The 15,945-nt window shown below is 45.9% G+C and overlaps 1 protein-coding gene across 1 annotated transcript in view; it reads right to left on the bottom strand.

The window, feature by feature from the left end:
* Positions 1-11,301: 11,301 nt before the first annotated feature.
* Positions 11,302-15,945, bottom strand: part of LOC141022793 (uncharacterized) — a 67,423-nt gene continuing 62,779 nt past the window's right edge. Inside the window, exons 4-5 of the mRNA XM_073499058.1 lie at positions 11,597-11,897; positions 11,302-11,375 (exon numbers count right to left, since the gene is read on the bottom strand). Of these exons, the coding sequence (XP_073355159.1) occupies positions 11,302-11,375; positions 11,597-11,897 (375 nt within the window). The remainder of the gene's footprint in view (positions 11,376-11,596; positions 11,898-15,945) is intronic.

Genomic DNA, 15,945 nt, shown 5'->3' with positions numbered 1-15,945 from the left:
GCCATAAGTGGGACCACAGATATCTCTTTTCTCAGATAACTGGAACTCATGTGCGTTGAGCCTCTCAAGTATGTCAGACGGATCGAGAGTCTTGTAGTCAGGACGTTCTTGAATCATCAGGGCCAGGGTGTCAAATGAACTATCAAGTGATCTCAGGAGTGTCTTGACGATTTCATGCTTGGTGATCTCAGTAGCGCCGAGTACATGAAGCTCATTTGTGATATCAGTGAGGCGATCAAATGTGAGCTGGACATTCTCATTGTCCTTTCTCTTGAAGCGGTTGAAGAGGTTGCGAAGAACACTGATCCTTGAGTCTCTCTGGGTTGAGATGCCTTCATTGACCTTGGAGAGCCAGTCCCAAACTAGCTCCACAGTTTCCATAGCACTCAGACGACCATATTGTCCTTTGGTCAGATGACCACAGATGATGTTCTTGGCAGTGGAATCTAGTTGAATGAACCTCTTGACATCAGCAGGGGTGACACCTTCACCGGCCTTGGGAACGCCGTTCTTGACGACATACCAGAGGTCGACATCAATGGCTTCAAGATGCATGCGCATCTTATTCTTCCAGTAGGGGTAATCAGTGCCATCGAAGACCGGGCACGCAACGGAGACTTTGATTATCCCTGCAGTCGACATAGCTAAAACTCCAGGTGGTTAAACCGAATCACACAGAACAAGGGAGCACCTTCCTCTAATACCAATTGAAAGTGCTAGTTATCGACTAGAGGGGGGGTGAATAGGCGATTTTTATGGAAGTCTTCAAAACACGGGGCTTTGAAGACAAACAATAGAAATGAACCTATTGATATGCAGCAGAAGGTAGACTACACTAGACAAGCCATAGTCAAGTAAGTAATGAAGTGAAAGCACGAAGACTATTAGCAGCTAGGTAGTATAGATCGGGATGGAAGATAGTATGAAGCCAAACAACAATAGTCGTCACACAGTGAAGTGAAACAGATCAAGCAAGCAGGCAATGACTTCACGAAGACAAATTGTAAGTAAAGAGAGGGAAGAGCCAGAAGCGGTTGCTCGGTGAGGACAGGGATTTGTTGGACCAGTTCCAGTTGCTGTGACAACTGTACGTGTAGTTAGGGAGGGTGAGATTTAACTCAGAAGACCGCGTCTTCACCTTATTCCCCTTGAGCTAAAGACACTTAGTCCTCGCCCAATCACTTTGGTAAGTCTTCAAGGTAGACTTCCAAATCTTCACAGACTTCGTTCACCGGCAATCCACAATGACTCTTGGATGCTCAGAACGCGACGCCTAACCGGCTGGAGGATTCACATTCCTCAAGTGTAACAAGTCTTCAGGTCACGCGGACAGAAAGACTTCAGTGATGCCTAACACTCTTTGGCTCTGGGTGTTTTGGGATTTGTCCTCGCAAGGATCTCTCTCTCAAATGCTTCGGAGGTGGGTTGCTCTCAAACGACAAAAGCCATGCACTAAATCTGAGCAGCCACCAATTTATGGTGTAGGGGGTGGGCTATTTATAGCCAGGAGGCAACCCGACCTGATTTGTCCGAAATGACCCTGGGTCACTAAGGAACTGACACGTGTCCAACGGTCAGATTTCAAACACACGCGGCAGCTTGACTTGGGCTACAACTAAAGCTGACTCATCCAGCTCTGGATAAGACTTGCTCTCATTGTCTTCACTCGAAAACATAGGATTTGGTTGAGCATCACTTCAGTCACTCTGACTTTGTTCACTTGGACCCCACTTAACAGTGCGGTGGTTCCTATGACTCAACAAAGAAGAAAAGGAAACTACGAAACAACTATGTCTTCGCACTCCATAGTCTTCACGTGAATGTCTTCTCGAGTCGTAATCTTCGTTGTGAATATCTTCACATACCATCATTGTCTTCAATGTCTTCACATATTTTTAGGGGTCATCTCCGGTAGGTAAACCGAATCAATGAGGGACTACTACCTGTGTTATCCTGCAATTCTCACAAACACATTAGTCCCTCAACCAAGTTTGTCGTCAATACTCCAAACCAACTACGGGTGGCACTAGATGCACTTACAGGTTCACACTTTGCTGTGTCGCTTCCGTACATGAACTATGGCATCCTCGTATGTATACATACGCTAGAACAATATATTGCCCTCAATACAAAACCATACATTAAACTTGGCCTGGTCAGATAAACATCCACCTTGCTTCGGGATCTCAAAACCGTTGCTCTGAATCAACTCATATCACTCCACCACCGAGCCACATACCAACGGGCCCACCCATCAGCATATTACTCCATAAAGCACAACGTGTTGACCAAGTTGAAACCATGGGCCAAACCTCAAATTGAAGACCTCAATTGATTGAGAGAGCTTCTACCCTTAATGGAGCTTAGTGAACAGACAACTGTAAAAGTGTTGAGAAGTTGTAACTTTAAATAATTAATTTAGCGTTCGATTAAAAGGAAACAAGTTACTCTAATCTGAAATGTCTTGGAAGGCACAGAGCTAGCTAGTCAAGGCAATGTGAAGCTCCAAGTTTGTCTCCCCTTCACATGTTTTCAGAAAATTGATTTCCATTTATAATTTAGTGCCAAATTCATGACGGGAGTGATGACTGCTGGATATCCGACAATGCTACTTTTTTGTTAGACAATTTCGACAAACTTTTAATTGCTCCTCTGTCCCTACTTGGGCCTACTACTACTTGGACACCCAAATTCAATAATTGTGGCCTACTTGTTTGACGTGAGCAACTAATTAAGCGGTAACCCTTTCATAAAAAAAGTGCCCATCTGGGTGCGCGACGACTATATCTTGCTTATAGCGAGTATAGCGCCTGTCTCGCCTGAACGACCCCCTGCCCTGAGTAGTACTAGGCCAGACTATTTTTCGTTCACTTGGTTTCAATCGAGACGCTTGTGATTTCGTTTGGTTCAGTCATTGTACTGGTTTTTGGCTTGTCTTTTTTGTTGGTTTCTATTTTAAAATATATATTTTGTCTTCTATTTCATTTCCTTTGTACCTTCACTTCTTTTCTCCGGTGGTAATTCCGTCTTCTTTGTTTTTTAACTATGTTTGTTAATTTCTTTCTCGGTTTTCACTAGATTCTTTCTTTTCTTTTGTCTCTCACTGGTTGTCTTTGTTTTTTTTCATGTTTCACTATTTTCACATTTTGTTTCTTTTATCGGTTTTCACTGGTTTAACATTTTTTGATACATGTTCAACATTACTCAAATACACGATGTACATTTTTATTTTAATATATAATTTTGAACACTTTTTCGAATAGTTGGTAAAAAAATTCAAGTACACATTGAACATTTTGTTACTGACAATAAACATTTATTTCAACTATGCAAACATTTTTTTAACAATATATAAAATTTCAATGAATTTTTTGGAATCACTAGAGTATTTCAAACATATATTTTTTAACATTGCATAAACATTTTCTAACATTGTACAAACTTTTTTAATGGTGATAAACATATTTAAACCTACACAAACATTTTGTTTACATTGTATAAGTATTTTTATGTACATGTCGCACATTTTTCAAATATAAGATTAACATTTTTTTCAAACATATATTTTCATGTCAACTTTCTTTCATACACATCCTACTTTTCAGTTACATATTTAAACCTACATTTTACGTATATACCAAGAACATTTCTATACGCACCTTTCACATTTTTCAAATGCATGATCAAATTAACAACTGTCTCGCAATAGAGTTCTCGCGCGTATTCCTCGCGCGACGAGGTGGAAGCGGCAGATCCTATTTGACGTTCGCGCGGGTCAAAAGGACGTGCCTGCCCTGAAGGTCGGTCACGAGGCTGGTTCTTCTCTTTTCCTGTTTTTCTGTTTCTGTTTTTATTTCTTATATGTTAATTTTTCTTCTTATTTTTCTTTCTTTTTCCTTTTGTTCATGTTTTATACAAAGTTCATTGCGTGTTTATATATGAAAATATTCTCCGTATATTTAAGGAACTGTTCACACTATATTAAGACAATGTTCAACATATTTTAAAACAAGTTCGTTGTGTATTTTGAAATTGTTCAGCATATATAGAAAAAAAATTCAATGTGTAGTTAAAAAAATAGCGTATATCTTAAATATATTCTGTGTGTATTTAAATATTCTTCAGTGTGTATTTTAAAAATTGTTCAGCGCATATTTCCAAAATTCTCATCGTATATAAACATTTCAATAGTTTTACGTTTTCCTAAAGAAATCACGTTTTTCAATGTTTTAACTTTTGAAAAATACCATTCATGATTTAAACTTTGGTCGAACTCAAAGTTTTTCACAATTTTTCAAACACTATTTACGATGTTTGTGAACTTTTGTGAAATAAATGCATGAATTATTCAGAAAATTTCAAAAGAAATTTGATTGTACCGTTGTAAGTTGTTCTTAAAGCCCAACACTGCGATTGAAGAACTAGAAATTATTAAATCTACTGGTTAGTAGCACGTGATAACGATTGGGACGTCGTGAGTTCGATCTCTTGCTTGTGCAGTACTTTGTGGCAATTTATTTGCGCACCCCGAGTTCCTAGCTCCAAAGGGTCGGCCCATTCATGACTGCCTTCAGCGAACGCTCGATCTCTCGCCCACGCAGTACTTTCGAGAGCAACAAATCAGCAAGTACTCCTTGGGGAGCCCCCGCAAGGGTCATTTTTTGGTGGGCTGGGAGCGTGCTACTTGGCGCGCTCTCAGTCGCCGCCACGTGTCGCGTACCAGACGCTCCGTCGGAATTTTTTTGTACACGTTTTTGGCTTTTAGATGATTTTTTTCAGCGTTTCAATTTTTTCCTCGGTTTTGGACAAACAAATTAGAAAATAAATACGCAAAAAATGCTTTTTGTTTCTCGTAGAGGCACAGTCGTGCCTCTAGGAAAAAGGGAAAAAATGAGTTTTGTTTTCTTTCGCGAGAGGCACAGATTTACTTCTCGTGGAGAAACGGATTTGCTTCCGCGAGTGGCACAACTATGCCTCTCGGAATAGGGAAAAACATGTTTCTTTTGCTTCCATGAGAGACACAAATTACTTCTCGTCAAGGCACGGATTTGCTTCCGCGCGAGGCATAGTTGTGCCTCCTGAAAAAAAACATGAGTGTTTTTCTCTTGCGTGAGGCACATATTTGCTTCTAATGGAGGTGCAAATGTGCCTCTTCAAAAAGGGAAAAAAAGTGTGCTCCCAGTTCAGTTTTTTTTGTCTGGTTTTTTCGTGAAAAACAAAGTTAGACCTAGCAACATGGGATCTAGTTTTGTTGATCTCGACATGGGAAAACCAACGATGAAAACGGTTTGAGATTTGGACGCGCGGTTTAAAAGATAGAATGTTTTGTATAAATGAAAATATGAAGAAAAAAACTCCTAGGTTGCGACAAGTGGTGCACATCCAGTGCGCCACCTCTCACAGCCTGGGAAGGTGAGAGTGACCTTTGCAAATAGTACATCTTAATTGGTGATTTCGAGTACTTTCTAGGATTTTTTTTTTGCATGCCTCATGCTCTTAGCGTCAAATGGGCCGGCCCATTTGCGGCTTCCTTCGGCAACACTCGACAATTGGCCGCCTGCGAGCGGCACATAGGAGCTCTAATGGAACACAAGGAATCAGGCAGCCCCTCCAGGCTCCCTTGTGTGCACCTTGGGCCAACCCAAGTGCGGTGCAGGGCACCCTATTATTTTTGTCTTTTGGTTTCCTTTTATTTTTTAACTTTAAAAATGTTCATGAATCTGAAATTCAAAATAAACTTGAATTTCAGAAAAAATGCAAACTCAAAAAATGTCTACCAATACTTTCTTTTGTGAATTTTAAAATTGTTCGCAGATTCAAAAAATGCCCCTTAATTTGATAATTGTCTCTGAATTCGCAAAATGTTCACATTTTAAAAAAATAGATGTTTCACGAAATGTTCCTTAATTCAAAATTTTCACGAATTCAAAAAACATTTGTGATTTTGAAAAACGTTCATAATTTAAAAGATGTTCATGAATTCTAACAATGTTTGTGTAATACAAAATAAATCATGAATTCAGAAAATGTTTATGATTTCAAGAATTATTCATGAATTCAAAAATGCTTACGAGTTTGGGAAACTCTTCCCGAATTTTAAAAAAGTTAATGTATTTTAAAACATTCATCAAGTATTTTAAAAATTGTTCATGAATTGAAAAATTATTTGTGAATTTGAAAAATGTACGTGATTTTCGAAAAAGTGTTCACAAATTTGGAAAAACATTCATGACTATGGAAAAACTTTACATATTTGATAAAAAGGAAAATAAAAACATAAAGGAAAAAGAAAACAAAAGATAAAAGAAAGGAACCTGGTTCAGGGAAGGTTTAGAACATTCCCAAAACCGTTGGGGAAAAACCAGAATGGCAGGCCCATACAGAGGAAGAGGCGCACAGTATGGTACGCTTTTGAGTATCCGCCCCTTCCGGGGGGAACATAGCAAGGACTTTTCGTGGGCTGGGAACCCAGGCGTTGCCACATGTTACGCGCAGGACACACCCCTCGGGAGCATGTTGTTTTATTTTCCGAACACATTTTTGGTTATTGGGTGCTTTTCGGATTGTTCTCGGTTTTTTCTATGTTTTTCTTAAGAAACAGTTTTTATTTATTTTTATTTTCACGCGAAGCACAAATAGTGCTTTGAGGAAAAGAAAAAGCACAGTTGTGCTTCCGCAAAAGCAGAACTATGCTTCCCAGAAAAGGAAATCACAATTATGCTCCCGGAAAATGGAGAAAACACAGTCTGTGCTTCCCAAAACGGAGAAGGCATATAGCCTGTGCTTCTACGCGAGGCACAAGCATACTTTTCAAGAAGGGAAAAGCACGGCTTAGGCATGCCGAAAAGGGAAAAGCTCGACCCATGATTCCTGAAAAGGGTAAAGTGCCGCCTATGCTTCCCAAAAAGGGAAAAGGATAATTGTGCTTCACATTTTTTTTGAAAGAAGCACAATTATGCTTTCGGTTCAAGTTTTTTTCCTTCTAGTTTTCGGTCTTTTGGGGTCTCCGTTTTTATTCAATTTTCATTTTTTGTTTCCTTTTTATGTTTTTTTGTGAAAAAAGTTTGTCGAAACTCATATGGGATCTGGTTTTGAAGATTTCATCGCGAGAAATCCAATGGTGAAAATGATTCATGATTTGGACCCACGGTTAAAGAAATAAAATGTTTTAAAAAGTGAATCTATCAAAACAAGAAAAACTTTTGGTTGCAACAAGTGGCGTGCATGCAGGGTGGCATTTGTTGCCACTAGAGAAGATGGGAGTGAGATTTGCAAGGGGTACCCTTTAATTAGTGATTTTGGTATGTCTTGCATGGGTCAAGTCGAAGTACTCCTTATGTGGCGCTCACTGCGTGACATAGTCACGCAAAGTACATATTACTCGCTCGTTGGCCAGCCAACAGGGCCCATTTCACAGCTGCGTGGAGCACTCCGCCCAACTTTGTGAGGGCCTGCCTTAATAGGAATGATAGACTACTCATATTAATGAGGAATTTTTTCTTTTCTGGGAGCCCATTCGAAAAGAATTCCAAAGTTAAGCGTGTTTGGCTTGGAGTAATTCTAGGATGGCTGATCGACAGGGAAGTTGGTCCCGGGTGCGCACGACTGAGGACAAAGTGCGCAGGAAAGACTAGTTTTGTGTAACACCCCGATAATCATGCTACAGTAATTCCAATCTAAGGATGCCATGTCACCATGTTTGCTAAGCGAAATTGCCACTCGATAAGAATAAAAGTCAAATTGAAATTCTAATTGCAAGTCAAATTATTATTTCTTCAAACTGTAAAAATAAATTGTTCGCATTAATATATAAATTACCCTGATCATTTGTCATGTTGAAAACAACATCATTTGACTCATCAATTAATCCCTACTAAAATATACAATGGTCTAGCAGCAATAAAATTCAGCTATTTCAAATTAGACAAATAATTAAACCATTTAGAATAAACCGGGACTTGGTGGGCTAGCTCAACACATTGCCTAGTATTTATGTGACTAGTTTTATCCATTGGAAAATTTATTTGATAGAAAACAGAGACTATAAAAGAAAACTAAAAAAATGCACCACTGTGCACTTATGGCCTACTGCTATAGTGCACGGCCAAGCCCACCACGGCCTTCTCCTTCCAACTGTACAGGGGAGGAGGCAACGCCTTGGCGTGGCCGCACACACGGCCGTCCATGCCTCGGATGTCGTCGTGTCAACCATCCAGAGCCCCCTCGAGATACATAAGAACCTCCCCGACCGAGTGGACAAACTCTAGCACTCTAGTTCATCCGTCTCGCACCTCTCTGTTTCCATGTAGAGCTCGCCCGAGTCGTGGTCGCCATGGTCGTCATCACCAACACGGCCACCGTCCACCTCAGCGCCCGAGAAGACGTCCAGGAGGTGCGACATCACCGTCTCCTTCACCCTCGCCGAAGGGCTCGAGCTAGGACGCCCCGTCCACTCGCTATCGTCGTCTTCTCCGCCATGGTCACCCCATCTCCTCGACGAGCGCGACGCGTCCGTTCGTCCCCGGCCTCCCCGACCTCGCCATCGAGCTCTCGGTGAGCTTCTCGTACGATTCCCACTCCTCCCGGCCTCAATCCGTGCCCTTGTGTGCCGTTGCTCGTCGTGGTCGGAGCTCGTCCATGGTCGCACCGGAGCCCCGATCCCGCACGTGCTCGCCCATCCTTGCTGCGCCCTGGGCCACACCCTACTCGTCCGCAGCCGCATCCATGCCGCGCGTTCCCTGGCCACCCCCGCAACCACGCCCCCGCGAGCGCCCGCCCGCGCGTGGCCTCACCTGCTGCTGCTTCTGCTAGTGCTGCCGCGTGCTACCTTAACGCGGCTACTGCTCTACTGATGCCGCTGCTTGCTAGCTGTTGCTGCTACTCTTGCCGCCACTGCTCCTCTTAGCTGCTTCTGCCCGCTACACCTTCTGCTGCCGCTATTGCTCGCCGCTACCCGCTACTTCTTCTGCTGCCGCTACTGCTTGTTGCTGCCCGCTACACCCCTGCTGCAGCCGCGCAGCTACCGCTGCCCTCTGCTTCCGCTGCCCCCGTGCGCCGCAGCTGCCGTTACTGCCTGCTACTGCTGTCGCTGGCTGCTCCTTTGCAACCTGCTGCTGCCTTCTGCTGCCGCGCCGACGTCGCCCGCTATCGCCGCGCCCCTGGCCACGGTCGCAACTTGCTGGTGCGCGCGCGCGTGTGCCTGGCCGTGGTGGCCTGCTGGGCCAAATCCTGTGTGGCCAGGCCTTTGTTAGTGTAGAGAATGATTTGGTGCATCGATAATTGATTGATCGTGCACTAGGCACATATATATATAGGTACAAAGGGTGCGACCGGTATCTTTTCTCCTAAAATACAAGTACATACAGAGGGAGACAGACACAACAGGTACTGCATACGAAACCCAGACCTACGTACATGTACACATGTTCAACACCCCCCGCAGTCGAAGCGTCGCCGGTGGCGCAGAGACTGGACCAAAAACCCTCGAATGTCGAGGTAGGTAGTCCCTTCGTCATAACATCGGCGAACTGCTGGTCGGTGGGCACATGTAGAACTCGAACACGACCGAGTGCGACGTGCTCCCTGACGAAGTGAATGTCGAGCTCAATATGCTTCCTCCGTCGGTGATGGACAGGGTTGGTAGCGAGGTACACCGCGGAGACGTTGTCACAATAGACAAGCGTCGCCTTGGTAACCTCACATAGCAACTCCTGAAGTAGCTGTCGTAGCCAAGAGCACTCCGCGACGGCGTTGGCCACAGCCCTGTACTCAGCCTCGGCGCTCGATCGTGAGATCGTGGGTTGTCGTTTAGACGACCACGAAATCAGAGAGGGCCCGCGGTAGATGCAGTAGCCGGAAGTGGAGCATCGAGTGTCGGGACACCCAGCCCAGTAGGCGTCGGAGTAGGCGACCAGGCTGGTGTCAGGTGATGCCGTCAGGGTGAGACCCATAGCTGTGGTGCCACGTATGTATCGGAGAATACGTTTCACCAGAGTCCAATGAGTGTCACGAGGAGCGTGCATGTGAAGGCACACCTGTTGGACAACGTACTGAATGTCCGGACGCGTCAGCGTGAGGTACTGAAGAGCACCGACGATGGAGCGGTAGAAGGGAGCGTCAGACGCCGAAGAACCCTCGACGGCGGACACCTTAGCCTTCGTGTCGACATGCGTAGGAGCAGGCTTGCAGTTAAGCATGCCGGCTCTCTCCAGAAGCTCGTAGGCATACTTCTGCTGATGCATGAAGAAGCCAGTGGCCCGGCGAACAACCTCGATGCCGAGGAAGTAGTGGAGAGCCCGCAAGTCCTTGAGGGAAAACTCGGAGCCGAGGCGAGTTGTGATCTGCTGAAGCAGCGCTGGCGAGGATGCAGTCAGGATGATGTCGTCGACGTAGAGTAGGAGGTATGCGGTGGCGGTGCCCTGGTGATAAACAAACAGGGAGGCATTGGACCATGTGGACCGGAACCCCTGCTGCTGAAGGAAGGCCGCGATCTGCTGGTACCAGGCCCGAGGTGCCTACTTCAACCCATAGAGAGAACGGGAGAGCAAGCACACGTGGTCCGGATGGTCGGTGTCGACGAAACCAGTAGGCTGCTGACAGAACACCTGCTCGTCGAGGTGGCCATGAAGAAAAGCATTGGACACGTCAAGCTGGTGAAAGGGCCAGGCGCGAGAATCAGCGAGCTGGAGAATAGCGCGAATTGTGCCCGGTTTGACAACCGGGAAGAAGGTGTCGGTGAAGTCCACGCCGGCGCGCTGGTGAAAGCCGCACATGAGCCAACGTGCCTTGTAGCGCTCGAGGGAACCGTCGGGGCGAGTCTTGTGGCAGAAGACCCACTTGCCAGTGATGACGTTGGCACGGGGAGGCTGCAGGACAAGCTGCCACGTACGGTTGCGCTGCAGGGCGTCGAACTCCTCACACATCGCAGCAAGCCAACTCGGATCCTGAAGGGATGCGCGAACGGAGGTGGGGAGCGGGGACGGGGCCGAGGTGGACGCGGCACATGCGTACTCGTCGGAGGTGTAGCGCGTGCTAGGATGAAATGTCCTAGTCCGAGCCCGAGTGACCACACTGGTGAGAGCTGCGGCGGCAGCCGGCGGAGCCGAGAGGGGGACCGACGAGGATGAGCTCGAGCCGGTCTCCGGAGTGGCCGAAGGGGCTGGGGCATCGGGGGCGGCCGGCGGGGCCGCGGCGCCAGGGGCAGCCGAGGGTGCGGCTGAGGAGGCGCTAGGGGCCGCGGGCGGCGGGGGCTGTGGCGGCGGGGGCCGCCGGCGCCGGGAGCGCGGGCAAGGCTAAGCCCGGTCACGGCGGGGCGGTTCGCCAGAGGTGGAGGCAGGGGCGAACCGCGCCGCGGGGGACGCCGAGGGTGACGGTACCTGCTGAAACGGGAACACCAGCTCATCAAAGTACACGTGTCACGAGGTGAAAACGCGGTGGGACACTGGATCATAGCACCGGTAACCTTTGGTATTCGGAGGATAACCAAGGAAGATGCAAGGAAGCGACCGGGGAGCGAGTTTGTGAGGTGCAGTGGACGCGGTGCTAGGATAACAGAGACACCCGAAAATGCGAAGACCATCATAAGATGGAACCGTACCGAAGAGGAGCCGGTGAGGAGTGTAGTTCCAGCGTGGACGACACGGGCGAATGTTTATGAGGAGGTTGGCGGTCACGAGCGCGTCCGGCCAGAACCGGGGAGGCACGTAGGAGTGGAAGAGCAATGTGCGGACACAGTCATTAAGAGTGCGAATGACGCTCTCGGCGCGACCATTCTGCTGTGACATGTAGGGGCAAGTGAGGCGAAAGATGGTGCCGTGCGACGCAAGAAGATTGCGGACGGCGGCATTGTCAAACTCCTTTCCGTTGTCAGTTTGCAAGGCAAGAATAGGACGACCGAACTGTGTGGTGACATATGAATAAAAAGCGGTGAGTGTGGCAAGAGCGTCGGACTTGTGACGGAGAGGAAATGTCCACACATAATGAGAGAAATCATCCAATATCACCAAATAGTATAAGTAACCCGTGTTGCTCGCAACCGGGGACGTCCAAACATCACTATGCAATAACTGAAACGAAAAAGTGGAAATGTTTGTAGACTCGCCACTGGTACAACGACGTCCTAAACAAACGGTTTAAAACCCCTTTCCGCGACGACATTTGGAACCGTCGCCAAGTGAGTGTGGGCGATAGGGGGATCCTTCCCACATGACCCAGAAATCGTCGGGGATAGGCCCTCGTGGGACCCAGGCTGGGGCCGTGTGCGATCGGGCGAGGCATGGAAACCCAATCATTTCTGTAGATATGTACATCCCACACGGTGAATCCCAGAAATCATTTCCGTAGGTATGTACATCCCACACGGTGAATCCCAGAAATCATTTCCGTAGGTATGTACATCCCACACGGTGAATCCTAGAAATCATTTCCGTAGGTATGTACATCCGACACGGTGAATCCCAGAAATCATTTCCGTAGGTATGTACATCCCACACGGTGAATCCCAGAAAATCATTTCCGTAGGTATGTACATCCCACACAGTTCTTTGTGTGGAAACGTGTGTGCAAGGTGGCCTAACGCAAAAAGTTCGCTGCCGAAAGCCGTATGTGATTATTAGTTGATCGAACACGCCTACTTTTTATAAACCGTGCGGGTTGTTTGAGTTCATCGCCCACGGTGCTGTCTGAGTAACCGTTTGCAATAGAAAACCCCAATAAGAAGGGTAATTAGCCTATTATTGATAATCCATGTACTAATCAAACTGATATTTCTTATAAAACACGCCAGATATTTCATATCCGTATAAAAGCAACCAGGATTTCATAATCGAATTACATCAGATAGCTTCGGCACCCAGTTACGCCATTACACAATAGCACCAAGTTTCACATGCAGCATCAAAAACCTTTGGAAAGTAGCATCATACACGGTAAATAGACATATGAATCTCATGTGGGAAACTACAGAAGCGGAAGGCAAATATTGAGCTTTCGGTGATGTTGAATGTCCTTACAACTTTAGGCCAGTGGCTATGGATAATTGCCCGCCCAACCTTCGTCCTCTTCAGCAAGACTTCAATTTTGTACCGTGGGTGTTGAATGAATACCTTCCTCGCCACTTGACCACGCAGGTGGTTTGACAGGTAATCATCGGTGAACTGCTTTGAAAGTACTGAAAAGAAAGCTATGCATAAATCGCGGTTGTAAATTTTGGAATGGCGCAAGGGGTAAAAACAAGGTAAAAGAGTTGGTACCATCCTATAGTTGACTGATGTCTTGTTCATTGTGCAAACAAAGATCTTGCTGTTATTCGTTGCAAGTTTCTTCATCCTAACAATCTTTCTGAGTTTCTTGACTTGACTGATATTCATGGACATCTCATTTCCCCATATGCAAAATGGGTCGAACAGTGGGTCTAAGCCTCTGACAGCAGGACCTACATGTGCAAGACCAAATTGTAAGAAACCTAAATATTAGAACTATTCCTGCAACTGCACAATAATGTGCTATTAGCCAAAGGACCCTGCTTGAACGAACCTCGATGGTAAACCGCAGTGTCTCCCATTGTTTCCCTACAACACACATAAGGAAGATCTTGATCAGGTTAACTGAGAGTTGCCATACTATCAGTAGAATATGTATTGAGTACAGCCAAACTCGATTGGTGTCACATGCATAACAATACAAAATTGTACCCACATCAAATGAAAATCAAATTGTAGAACTGAACCAAACAGTTAAATGGACAGCAGACCAAATGAACCAAAATAGTTAAATGAGCACGACATTGCAGAATAGAAACATGTACTAGAAGATAAGACAGTTAACAAAACAAAGAATGCTTGAGAACAGTACTACGAAATGTAGCAATTGTTGGACCAAAGTGTTAACTGAACATTACATTTCAGAGGACCAAACTGTTAACTGAACATCAGATTGCATATTAACATTACAGAGGACAAATCACTAGAAGGCGCTGGCGGTGGCCTCGAGAAAACATCACGAACTGTATTTTAAAGTAGACAACCGTGCGGCGGTGTCGACGGTGGCCTCGAAGACGAGGTGCTCCTCCAAGATGTGGCAGTCGACACGCATGTCAGCCATAGCGACGTCGTTCGCGCGTGCGGCCGCATGCTACTCAGCTCCACATTATACTGCGCGTAAAATGGCTGTGGGCGGCGCTTAATTGGAGGAGGGGCAGTGATTTCGGTGGAAGGTGTCGCTCTGTCAGTCGGGGCATGTGGGACGGGAAAGGAGGAGGATGGTGTGGTGGGGTGTGGATTACCTAACCATATCGACGAGGCCGCACAGCAAGAAGAAGGGTCGGCGGCGAGGAGGCCGCGCAGCAAGAAGGGTCGCTGACGAGGAGGCGACACTACAAGAAGAAGGGTCGCCGGTGAGGAGGCGGCGCTGCAAGAAGAAGGGTAGCCGGCGAGGAGGCGACGCTGCAAGAAGAAGGGTCGCTGACGAGGAGGCTGAGCTGCCAGTAAGCAGTAGTGAAGGTTTGAACTTGGAAAGCAAGGAGGAACAGTGGAAATGTGGCTTTTGGTAGGAGGGAGGGGGCGGGGAGATAGATATTTCCGCGAGAAACTGGCGCGCAAGACGGTGCGCCAAGATATTTTATATCGCATCCCACATGATTCTTTCTAGTAAACTGTTTGTGGTATACCTAATTTTTTCATTATGTTTTGAAAGACAAAATGGTGTTACGGAGGGAAAGGATGGTGTTTGAATTGCTAGAACATTTACGTACACTGAACATGCAACTCGTACATAAGTGTCGTGTTTAAATTTGGAATTATTCCGGGTTCGTTTGACATTTTTATGCATTAATTGAGTTTTTGGGCATTTAATGTGCATAATTCAAATTTGAACTACAAGCACGTGCTCCAGTGCACCATAGTTGTTTGAAAAATCACATGTGTGTCCTTGGGTGAATTTCTCGGTCTCATACAAGAGATGGGAGTGAAATTTAAACATCTGGGCGTCGTGGCTCCGCCGGAAAGATTGAGAAACTTTGTTTTTTAATTCCTGTAATTCCAAAACACGTCTGAAAATCATGAAACTTGGCATGGTCTCATGACATGGCACAAACATGCTGGGTAATTTTTTTGGCTGAATTAGGACAAGCTTTGGTGCAAGGTTCTTGCAAACCGGAGCTTCCCTCAAGAAGGCTCGTGGTTCCGAGAGGGAACGTGTCACCTCCGTGTGCGAAACGACATATGTACACTGCCTTCTCCCGCCTTAATTTTTTTGCACATCCAGATTAGACCAAATAGAAGTACCGTGCTAAATTTTGGAATTATTCCAGGCTCGTTTCTCCTTTTTTATACATTAATTGAGTTTCTGGGCATTTAATGTGCATAATTCAAATTTGAACTACAAGCACAGGCTCCAGTGCACCAAAGTTGTTTGAAAAATCACATGTGTGTCCTTGGGTGAATTTCTAGGTCACATGCAAGAGATGGGAGTGAAATTCAAACATCTGGGCGTCGTGGCTCGGCCGGAAAGATTGAGAAACTTGATTTTTAATTCCTGTAATTCCAAAACACGCCTGAAAATCATGAAACTTGGCATGGTGTCATGACATGGAACCAACATGCTGTGGTAATTTTTTTGGGCGAATTGGGGCAAGCTTTGGTGTAAGCTTCTTGCAAACCGGAGCTTCCCTCAAGAAGGCTCGTGGTTCCGAGAGGGAACGTGTCACCCCCGTGTGCGAAATGACATACGTACATTGCCTTCTCCCGTCTTAATTTTTTTACACAGCAAAATTAAACCAAATAGAAGTGCTGTGCTAAATTTTGGAATTATTCCGGGTTCGCTTCGCCTTTTTTTATACATTAATTGAGTTTCTGGGCATTTAATGTGCATAATTCAAATTTGACTACAAGCACATGCTCCCGTGCACCAAAGTTGTTTGAAAAATCACATGTGTGTCCTTGGGTGAAT

Source organism: Aegilops tauschii, chromosome 5 (assembly GCF_002575655.3).
Source record: "Aegilops tauschii subsp. strangulata cultivar AL8/78 chromosome 5, Aet v6.0, whole genome shotgun sequence".
Classification (NCBI taxonomy): domain Eukaryota; kingdom Viridiplantae; phylum Streptophyta; class Magnoliopsida; order Poales; family Poaceae; genus Aegilops; species Aegilops tauschii.
Note: the sequence above shows the minus strand (reverse complement) of the source record. Positions and strands in the feature narration are given on the sequence as shown.